Below are 11,420 nucleotides of genomic sequence, written 5' to 3'. Positions count from 1 at the left end.
GGGCTTCCCTGGTGGCACAGTGGTTGAGAATCTGCCTGCCAATGCAGGGGACACGGGTTCGAGCCCTGGTCTGGGAGGATCCCACATGCCGCGGAGCAACTAGGCCCATGAGCCACAGTTACTGAGCCTGCGCATCTGGAGCCTGTGCTCCACAACAAGAGAGGCTGCAATAGTGAGAGGCCCATGCACGGCGAAGAAGAGAGGCCCCCACTTGCCACAACCAGAGAAAGCCCTTGCACAGAAACGAAGACCCAACACAGCCAAAAAAATTAATTAATTAATTAATAAACTCCTACCCCCAACATCTAAAAAAAACATATTCATATATTCATATTTGTATATAAATATGAAAATGCTTTGTAATGCCAAACTTTTATTTTTATGCTTTTGCATTATTGCTTTAGTTTCCATGCCTCCCGGCAGACATATTCCACTGGCTCAGGGATAATAGAGGGATTTCAACCCCCAGGCCAACCTGTCCACAGAGTGGCAGTCTGGAGGGTTGTCTTGAGAAGGATTCTAAGACTGCGTCTGGAGTTCACATGCAAAGCTCTCACAATTGACTAGTCACATTTTTCATGAGCATAGAAGGGAGGAGGATTTATGGCAAGTTTCCTGGGTTTGGCATCACTGTCACTCGTGATACCACCTCCCAGTAGCTGTTATCTGAATTTTGGGCCACGTATGAAAGAAAAAAAAAAAACAGCATTTGGGTGTTTCCATAAATACAAATTGGTCAACAATTCAGCATTACCACAACACTCAGATTCTTAGACGGTAGGTGTAATTCTCATTCTCTTAAAAAAAGTTTGTCAGATGGATAAAACACTCTCCTAATCCCTCCAACTTCATAAGAGGAAAAGAATGAAATCACTGAACAAATGGGAAATGAAAGTGACAGTGTTTGTGAAATAGATTGCGAAGCAAGTATCTCCTACCTCGTCTTCTGTCTGACCGGACAGGCCACAGTATTCAGCACTCATCCAAGAGGTACAAAGAAGACTTAAAATTACTTAAAACTCCACCACCACCACAGCAACAACCTCTGGTTATCTCATTCATAGAAACAAGGCCAACAATAAAATCCAAAGGGCATTTTTCATTTTTTTTGTGAGCTGCAGTGGGGCCTGAAAAGATTCATTTATATCTCTCTCGATAAATTCACATGTGGAAAAATAGGCCAAGAAATAAGACTTAGCAGCACAGCAAGGAAAGATGGGAGATTGTTATTTCTCAAGGGAAATTGTTTATCTCCAGACAAAATCTTTACTTCTTGGCAAAAAAAAAAAAAATTGGCTTGGTAGGTTCTCCAACTTCTTTAATAATATAGGATGCAAGCAGAGTCATTGGCTTTTGCAGGTATTTTATCAAGTCCCTTGTGCCCTGAAACTATTAATTTTGGCTGTGCCCAGACCATCTAAAGAGAGGAGTGGCGAGTGGACCTCAGCACCATCTGTGAGGTGGGGAATTTCTTAGCAAAATAATTCTACAATTTAATAAAATATAAATAAATGTTACGCATTAAACACTTTAAAACAAAATGTCACTGTACTACATAGAACATAAAACACTTAATATTGATGACTAATACATATTTCATATCAACCAGGCAACATTCAGATTCTTCACATTATTTGTTCTCCTTTTTTGAAAATAGTCATTAATTTTGAGCCTCATCCCCTACAAACTGACAATCACACCTGAGTTCCTGAACTTAATCCCCCAGCAACATTTATGCAGTGGATCTAGGTTTTTATGGGCTTCTTTATTCATTCAACTCCCTCCCTTCCTTCCTTCCCTCCCTCCTTCCTTCCTTCTTTTTGTTTTGTTTTGATTTATTCTTATAGCCTTTAAAGATTTTAAGTGGGGGGAAAAAAGAGAGTTTAACATTACAGCTTTGGGGGTGCCTATTGTTTCTTCCATTCTTCTTGGCTGACAGCTATTACGATTTTTAAAAGAAAAAATTTTGCATTAAAGAAAACATTTTAAAGTAGAAAAATAGTATTAAGGGGCATTTGGGCCAGTCTTCACAGGAATGCCCTCACTTCTGATACCAACTGCAAGTTTGGGGGGTTCCCAAAACCACCCCCAATTTCAATAATTTGCAAGAAAGATTCACAGAACTCACTGAAAACTGTTATACTCAACAGTTCTGGATTATTTTTATTTTTATTTTTTTAAAGAAGATGTTGGGGTAGGGGTTTTTTAATTAATTTATTTATTTTTGCTGTATTGCATCTTCGTTTCTGTGTGAGGGCTTTCTCTAGTGTGGCGAGAGGGGGCCACTCTTCATTGCGGTGCGCGGGCCTCTCACTATGGCGGCCTCTCGTTGCGGAGCACAAGCTCCAGACGCGCAGGCTCAGTAGTTGTGGCTCACGGACCCAGTCGCTCTGCGGCATGTGGGATCCTCCCAGACCAGGGCTCAAACCTGTGTCCCCTGCATTAGCAGGCAGACTCCCAACCACTGTGCCACAAGGGAAGCCCAACAGTTCTGGATTATTACAGGGAAAGGATGCAGATAGAAATAAGCAAATAAAGAAGCGAACAGGACAGAGTCCAGAAGAAACACCCAATGGAGCTCCTGTTGTCTTCTCTCCATGAAGCCAGGACACGTCACACTCTTGGCATTAATGTGTGACAATATGCACATCGACTGCCAACCAGGGAAGCTCACTCAAGCCTTTGGTACCCAGAGTTTTTATTAGGGCTCATCACATACTGCCTGTATGGCTGACCTATAGGCATCAGCCCCTCCCAGAGGTCAGGCTAATATCTTCGAGGTCAGAACTGATCCTGCGTGACCCAAGCTCCCATCATAAACTGCATTGTTTGGCTGTCTGGTGCCCAAAGCCCCCAGCAAAGACTCTCCTGACAGGCAGGATATTCCAGGGGCCTAAAAATTATCTCCTAGTAACCCAGGGTAAAGGCCAGACCTCTCTTTAGGTAAGGTTAATTCCTCACTACACAAGTATAAATGACCTCCCTGCCCTTGCCCATACTTATCACTGAAATTTAAAATAATAATACCAATAGTGGCCAATCTTATTTCATCTGAAAGTGTGCCAGAGTCAGTTCATACTAGTTCACAAAAACTGATTGTTAAATATTTAGGAATTTTGTAAGCTGGTTGTTAAACACAGCCATTATAAAAAGTTTAGTTATATACACTTATATAAATTAAACACAAAGATAATAAATGTTCAAAACTCATCATTTTCTAATTATTTTACTGTTAATATACTCTTGATCCCATCTACATCTACTGTATCTGTATGGTGAAAATTCTATAGAATGTCATGCATCTCTTCCCATCTCTGTGTTCAGTGATGGTAGCATGAAATTAACTGTGGTTAGAATATCTACACTGTGAAATTCAGCAAATGCTATGAATCAAGACTTTTTTGGATACTCTTTAATTTTGAGAAGCATCTTTCTGTTGATCCAACTATTACTAGAGCTGTTAAGAATATTTTATAGGCGGTGACAACACTGGGATAAATTTCTGATAAATTATTTCAAAATATAGTATTTCTAGAGCTGATGATTCTGATAGAATAATTTTTCTAAAATAATTAACTCTTCATACAAGTCAGTTTATTGTAAGTCCGAATTTAATTTAATTTTTTTTTCACTTTATTTTTCTTTCTGCGGTATGCGGGCCCCTCACTGCTGTGGCCCCTCCCGTTGTGGAGCACAGGCTCCGGACACACAGGCCCAGCGGCTGTGGCTCACGGGCCCAGCCGCTCCGCGGCATGTGGGGTCCTCCCGGACCGGGGCACGAACCCGTGTCCCCTGCATCGGCAGGCGGACTCTCAACCACTGCGCCACCAGGGAAGCCCATGAATTTAATTTTAAATGTAAATTCATACAATGGAATTTTAGTGTTTCCTCTGACATTTCCTGTAAATTGTGGAAGTTGTACAAGAAACTAAAAGTGACTTTTTGATTTGTATATAATTAAAATGTAAAATAAAAATGTATGCAATTAAAATCTCATTCATATGAAAATATTGTTTTTCTGTTGTGTACAATAATCTTACATTTTAATTTCCATTTCTAAGACTGTGGATATATGCTTTGCAATGTTGTGGCAGTTTTCAAAACTAGGGATTCTAGACTCTGAAGTCTAGTAAGTACTTCATCTGCTTTATTGCAACGTACATGTGTATGCTTTTGTCTTGTAGTAATTTGTTGACAACATTTATCGCCTGAGAGCCAGAAACTGCAAGATCACAGGTACTGTTTCACATTCTTTCGTTTTAATTCTGTGCAGATGCCACAGAGGTGAGTTCTGGGGATGAACGGGAAAGCCAGTTCACCCTTACTAGGAGCCAGCCCCTCCTCTCTCCTGAGGCTGCTGCCACCAGTCAGGACCCAGGTCTGGGCGCAGCCATTGCTCAGCTCACGTGGCACCCCAGACTCCAATATTTGCCCTGCCAGGTGCTGGGTCAGCTTCTTAGAGTGCATGTTGCCTGTCTTGCCATGGCCCAAGGGGTGGAGTGGTAGGTATATTTCAATTTCCTCCCCGCCCCCCCGCCAGTTTTTCTGTATTTTCTTCAAGAACAAGTAATAGTTAAATAATTAAACAAGAATTTACTTTTTGATGTAAATTATTTTATTAGCACTTTTCCTGAATTTCTGTCTTGTAACATTGCATTTGTCTTGCCAACTAAAGAATGGTGCCCACCATCCAGTTCTACAAAAAAATCAAGTCATTAGCCACTAGAGTCTCTGACCTACAGTTCACCTTGAGAGGAATTCAGGGTGAAGCTCAGGATGAGGCACTCTGTGTTCTGGGAAAACTGGCAGAACAAGCCCTGAGAAAGTTTGATATTTTCAGGAGAACATTCAGTGAACCAAGATTCTTGCATCTCCCCATACTTAGAAAAGCACTAAAAACATTAACTGAGATATCTGTTTCTTGTGACTAGCAGTAACCTACAAAGATCTGTGCTTTGATTGCACGTACTCCATTTTTTTTAATTGATGCCTTTTAATTTTTTTTTCTAATTTTATTGAAGTATAGTATTGATTTACAATGCTTTGTTAGCTTCTGCTGTACAACAAAGTGAGTCAGTTAAACATACACATATATCCGCTCTTTTTTAGATTCAATTCCCATATAGGTCATTACAGAGTATTGAATAGAGTTCCCTGTGATGTTCAGTAGGTTTTTATTAGTTAAGTATTCTACATATAGTAGTGTGTATATGTCAATCCCAATATCCCAGTTTATCCCTCCACGCCCCCCTTTCCTCCCTGGTAACCACAAGTTTGTTTTCTACATGTCAACCTCTGTTTTGTAAATAGGTTCATTCGTACCATTTCTTTAGATTCCACATATAAGCAATATGATATGATAATTGTCTTTCTCTGTCTGACTTACTTCAGCACATACTTCTTTGCCAAAATCACATGTATGCAGACCTCCCCACCAGCTCTTCCGAGCAATTCCTCAGAACTATCTGAGAGGCTATAGTCCTCAGCAAGTCCCCAAATAAAACTAAAACCCACAGCTCTCACGTTGTGAGTTTTTACTTTGGTCAACAGTTTCTTTATATCCCGGTACCTGAACAGGGTGTATTGGGCTGAAACTGCAGTGGGCAGTAATTTGAAATTTGTTTTGTTAAATTATCTACTTGTCCTTGATTTATTTTTAGTTGTGTCCTAATTTCTTTCAGAGTTATGGTCTATGTTAATTTGTATGAGCCTCAGAGAAGCCCTTCATAATAATTTATGTTTTAAATTGCTCTGAGGGACAAAAGGTGTCTTAGAAGGTAGTATTGTTCTAATTATAAATCCTTTAAAAATAATCACAGGCGAAGTAACAAGAATTAATGTAATTTGCTTTTGGGCCTCTTTGTTAGGCAAGGTGAGTGCTTTACACCGTCAGCAGAGGGATAATGAGGTGGCGTATCAGTGTAAACCTTCTCTCTCTGACATCAGTACTTTTACACTGTTTTTCTGTAACACAGAACCGTACTGGATCAGGAAATGAAGGGGCTGCAAAGGAACTGTTTACTTTTATTTTTTTTATTATTTTTTTAACACCTTTACTGGAGTATAATTGCTTTACAATGCTGTGTTAGTTTCTGCTTTATAACAAAGTGAATCAGCTATATGTATACATATATCCCCATATCCCCTCCCCCTTGCATCTCCCTCCCACCCTCCCTATCCCACCCCTCTAGCTGGTCACAAAGCACCAAGCTGATCTCCCTGTGCTATGCAGCTGCTTCCCACTTCTCTCACTTTATCCCAGCTTACCCTTCCTCCTCCCCGTGTCCTCAAGTCCATTCTCGATGTCTGCGTCTTTATTCCTGTCCTGCCCCTAGGTTCATCAGAACCTTTTTTTTTTTTAGATTCCATATATATGTGTTAGCATACATATATAGTATTTGTTAGTATTTGTTTTTCTCGTTCTGACTTACTTCACTCTGTACGACAGACTCTAGGTCCATCCACCTCACTACAAATACCTCAGTTTCGTTTCTTTTTATGGCTGAGTAATATTCCACTGTATATATGTGTCACATTTTCTTTATCCATTCATCTGTCGATGGACACCTAGGTTGTTTCCATGTCCTGGCTATTGTAAATAGAGCTGCAATGAACATTGTGGTACATGACTCTTCTTGAGTTATGGTTTTCTCAGGGTATATGCCCAGTAGTAGGATTGCTGGGTCATATAGTAGGAACTGTTTACTTTTAAAAAGTATTTACTTATTACTTTGTCCTTGAGAGGACTTGAGGTATCTCATTATTTTAAATTACATTCATCCCAAATTCATCATCCGAACTAAATAGAATGGAGATGCCAGTCAATCTACAGCAAATCTTGATGAAACTCTCTGTGCTCAGAAACCTGGAATCCCACTTAGAGGTTTCCTTCATCTTTTCTCCCTTTTATTGTCTTTTGGAGTCCAGCTTTGTCCTTCTGCATTTCTATCTATTGTCATGGAGAACTCTGATAAGTGTTTTCTCCTAAAAAACACAACTCACAAAAGAACAGGGTGGGCAAGCTGTGCCTCCTACAGGGGTGATTTAAGGGAGAAAAGGCCTGCTCTCTTTAAAAATCTACAATTAGAGGCACTCTTTGGGAGTAAGATATTGTCTCAAGAAAGCCTCTATTAATTGTAGGTAAGGACTGATACATTGGCTTATTACACCTACTATCATTTCAGCAAGGACAAATTCACTGTCTTAGTCAGCTGTTAACTCAGAAGGTTGTTAGACTTTTAAGGTATTAATCTTACACACACACACTTACACATATACACAATTTGAGCAGCTTTGGTCATCCAGCCCAGTACTTAGCATATTGTAGCACAACATATACTTTCGTATATTTTTATTAAGTTAATGGGCAGGTGAAGAAGAAAGGCTGTAGTGTGTTCTGTGGGGAGATGGTTGACTCAGGTGTGTGTAGGGTCTGGATATGAAAGCTACCCAGGGTTAAAAAGTTTTGATGCAAGGATGAATACATTTTGCACTCACTAATTTCCAAGTCACTAAAAAACAAAGTGAAATGGATAAAAACATCCTGACTTGCAATATATTCGTCTTATTTCATTGAGTTTTCAACTGCTTGGATATATCTTAAATTTTTTAAGAAATAAATTGGTGTCTTAAAGAGTCAAAAACATTCAGTCAGTATAAGAGTAATTTCTGCCTTTTTTTTCTACTTTTTTTTTTTTTTTTTTTTAGATCATCGAAACTTAAGGATTTTGGAAGGATGATAATAATATGGCGAATTTTGTATATATTTTAAGTTTCTCTGTCTGGATGCATCAGATTCCAGGTAACTTCAATAACACACAGCAATAGAAATTTACAAGGGCATCAACGAGTTAACAGATTTTTCAAACTTGGACAAACTCTACTGGTCCTCATCTCAACGGTATACTTAGCTTATTTACATACTATAATTAGTATTTTTTAAGAAAGAAAACAACCGTTCAGAAAAACGGGAAGATGGGGAGCCAAAGCCAGAGGCCTTAAAGCAGTTTTGTTTTTGTTTTTGTTTTAAATAGTATTGACTTAGCAGGAAGAGTTCAAACACGCTCACAGCGTAGGAAATAATCAGACCCAAGTGACCCACTTAGATGGGAAGAAAAAGTAATTTGCTTGGCATCTCCCAGATTGTTTTAAGAACCGTAGTAAAAAACAAAACGAGGAGGAATGTTTCAGAAGCCAATTAGGAGCCCAAACCCAAACCAAAAATCGAACCTGAGACTTTATAAGGGCGAGCAGAGCAATGGGAGGTAAAGGAAAACAGCCGATGGCTCCTCGGAACAAACCGGCGCAGGTCGGGCAGGAGACGCCCCCGCCAGGGAGACCCTCGCTCGGTTTTCAGAAAGAAGCTTCAGAAGCTCCATTTCCCTGCGGTTTCCACCCTTGGAGGCTGCAACCTCTGGTCGCGGGGCGGTGGGGACCGAAAGCCCGGGAAGGAGACCGCGGAGGGGACGACGGGACGCGAGCGCGAAACGGGGCGGGAGAGCGTGGCCCGCGGGCCGCCCCTGCTGTTGTCCGGGGTGCTGAAAAGCCGGGGAAGTCCCGGGCAGCGGCAGCCACTGCTCCCTCCCGGAGGGCGGGCGGGGGGTTCAGGCTGAGCACCTGCTAAGCCCGTCCTGGCCCGGGGCCTGGAGGTGCCCACCAGGAGGCCCTCCCCGGACTGTGCTGGGGTACATGTTGGGAGGCGGAGAGCATCTCGGGCACAGCGGACAGGACCCCGGATGCCCCTTCCCTGCCGCTCCGGGTAGCCCCGCGCCGCGACCCCGCTCCACCTGCGCGCTGACTCTCGCCGCCCGGGGCCGCGGCGCCCGCGGGCTGAGCGCGCGACCAGCCGGGGCGCGGGGGGAGGATGCGGGACATGGGGGGAAAAGCGGCGCTAGTCTCGGGATTGGGGGGTGGAGGCGATTGCGAGCGGGGCATGCGCAGTGGGGCGGAGGAGGTGGCGATGGCCAGGGGAGGCGGGGGAACTGCTGTTTATTTGCAGCTGGGCCAACTCGGCGGCGCAGGCGGCGGCGGAGCGTCGGGCGCTAGCGGCAGGTCCAGCTGCCGCCGACTATGCCCGAGCCCACCTCCGGGCAGCCGCCGCGCGCCGCCCGGCCCCCGGCTGGGGACGATGCCAGACGCCCGGGAGAGGCCAAGGCAGCGGCGGCGGCGCGATGGTAGTGACAAGCTCTGCCCGAGGCGGCGGCGGGGACCGCGCGCCCTCCAGGCGGCGGGGCTGCGGACTTTCGGCGCCTGGGGCCGCGGCGCTGCTGGCCGGGGCGAGCTGCCTGTGCTACGGCCGCTCGCTGCAGGGCGAGTTCGTGCACGACGACGTGTGGGCGATCGTCAACAACCCCGACGTGCGGCCCGGAGCCCCGCTGCGCTGGGGCATCTTCTCCAACGACTTCTGGGGCAAGGGCATGGCCGAGAACACCAGCCACAAGTCCTACCGGCCGCTCTGCGTCCTCACCTTCAAGTGAGTCCCTCATCCCTTGCTCGCGGCCGCCGCCGTTTCTCCTCACCCCCAACCCGGGCTGGGAGAAGTTGCGGGACTGGCTTGGGGGCCGTTTCTTTTCTCGCCGCCCCTTCCCCTCCACGCCTCCATCCTCTCCAGGCTGCCCACGCCCCTCTGCTCCGTGATCCTCCGCCCGGCTACTTGGGGCTCCCGGGGCGGTTCAGGAGGCGCGGGCTGGGACTTGGGATTGAGTTTCTCGAGAGTTTGCGCTCTGGGCGGGCTGGTCTCTGGGGCCAGGGCTGGGAGGGGGCTGGTGGAGCCCACCCGCCTCCGCACACCTCACCCCCGTGGTACGGTGGCCAAGTGAGACCAGCGCGGGCCCGACGAGCTCCGGGCGGGTGGCTGTGGTGGTGCAGCTTCGAAGTTGGGGGTTTCTCGGCGGCTGCTGGTGAGCTGTGCAGTCGGGGAGTGTGTCAGCTCCTTGGGAGTTGTGAGCTGCCAGGGCTTGCGTGGGTTTGAGGAGGAGCAGCACAGCGGGCAGAGGCGCTCTCCCGACCTGCAGACTTGGCTGCTCCTGGAGCCTCGCCGATCTTCGGGAAGGGCTCCAGATTTAGACTTTAAAAGGTGCAAAGCAAAGGAAGGCAGAAAAGCGTGGGATCCTCTGGGGGTCCTGGAGTCCCAGTTGAAGTAGTTTTTCTTTTACAGTCTCGGAGTCATGATTCAGCGTTTCAAGTGTGAATAAGGTGCAAAGGGAATCGGGAGAACGCCAGGGTTTTTTGCGGGCTGGAGTATTTTCTTGAATTTAAAAGACGGCTAGCTTCAGGTGGAAGGGGAGAAAGGCTATGCCAGGGAAGTGCTGGCTCGCGAGTCATGAGCTTGACTCAGCTACTTATAATTTGGCTCAGCATTTAAGCTTATAATGTGCCGGACAGAACTGTTGAAATAATATTGGTTCAGTAACATCAGCGTTTTAAGCATTTTCCAACGGGTGTAATATGAACCCGTCTTTGTGGTACTGGTCATTCGAGACAGGGTAAACAGCTTGAAAAGCCTGCCCAGGCCGGGAGGCCGAGGTCTCTTGACAGGTGGCTGATGACTTAGAAAAGGAAACCAGAGCGATTGTACCTAATTCTTCAACTGAAAGTTGAATGTTTTAAGGCGGGTGAGGAAATAGCACATTTGACTCTGAAGAGAGTATTTTATAAACATTTATCCTTTTGGAAAGCGGTTTTGTTTTTCAGCTGAAAGATAATCTCAGCTACTAAGTTGCTCAGTCCTTTTTTTCCCTAAATGTTTCTTAAAATGGCACATTCTTAGATGGCCCGATATGTGTGTAACTTCTAAATTGGCCTGCTTTTTCATTTATTACAGAGAGGTTTGTTGGTTAGTTTAAGGTGTGGTAGCTCACAGCATGAAGTGTGCTGGGCTTATAACAGCCACGGAGACCATATAGGTCCCTCCTCTGAGCTTTTTCCGTGTACAAAGATCAGGGTCAAATGCCTGTGCCCACTTGGTGGAGGGTGGGGAAGAGTGTCTTCACTTCTTGACTTTGTAAAAAAAATTTTTTTTAATTCGTGCAGGAGGTGGCAGGGACGGCAGAGAGAGAAGGGGAGGAAAGAAGTAGACAGTGAGGCAAGGCCACTGATGAAGAGGAAAGCAGGCGTTGTGCAGGACAGGGGCAAAGGAGAAGGGGAATTGAGGGGGCATTGCTGATACTCACCAGTTATAAAAAGCAGCCTGGTTGCTAAGATGCATTGCTCTTTGTAGAGTGTGTCTTACTGGCTGTGTAAGATATACCCTTTTTTTTTGAGAAGATTGAGTTACAAGTCTAGAGTGCACTAACTGGAAAGTAATAGTGCCTCTTCAGAAAGAGAAATTGAACTAACCTTTCTGTACTCACAGGCATTGATTTGAATAAGACATGGAGGCTTTCTCATCACAGTCACCTGAGGTGAAACTGCATCTTCCA

The 11,420-nt window shown here is 44.9% G+C and overlaps 1 protein-coding gene across 4 annotated transcripts in view; it reads left to right on the top strand.

Annotated features, from left to right (window-relative positions):
• Positions 1-9,022: 9,022 nt before the first annotated feature.
• The window catches only part of TMTC1 (transmembrane O-mannosyltransferase targeting cadherins 1), a 272,198-nt gene continuing 269,800 nt past the window's right edge, over positions 9,023-11,420 (top strand). For all 4 annotated transcript variants that reach the window (XM_060113162.1, XM_060113160.1, XM_060113161.1 and 1 more), the window contains exon 1: positions 9,023-9,472. In XM_060113162.1, the coding sequence (XP_059969145.1) occupies positions 9,171-9,472 (302 nt within the window). In that variant the 5' untranslated portion in view covers positions 9,023-9,170. The remainder of the gene's footprint in view (positions 9,473-11,420) is intronic.

Source organism: Mesoplodon densirostris, chromosome 11 (genome assembly GCF_025265405.1).
Source record: "Mesoplodon densirostris isolate mMesDen1 chromosome 11, mMesDen1 primary haplotype, whole genome shotgun sequence".
NCBI lineage: Eukaryota > Metazoa > Chordata > Mammalia > Artiodactyla > Ziphiidae > Mesoplodon > Mesoplodon densirostris.
This window is presented reverse-complemented; position numbering and strand designations above follow the sequence as displayed.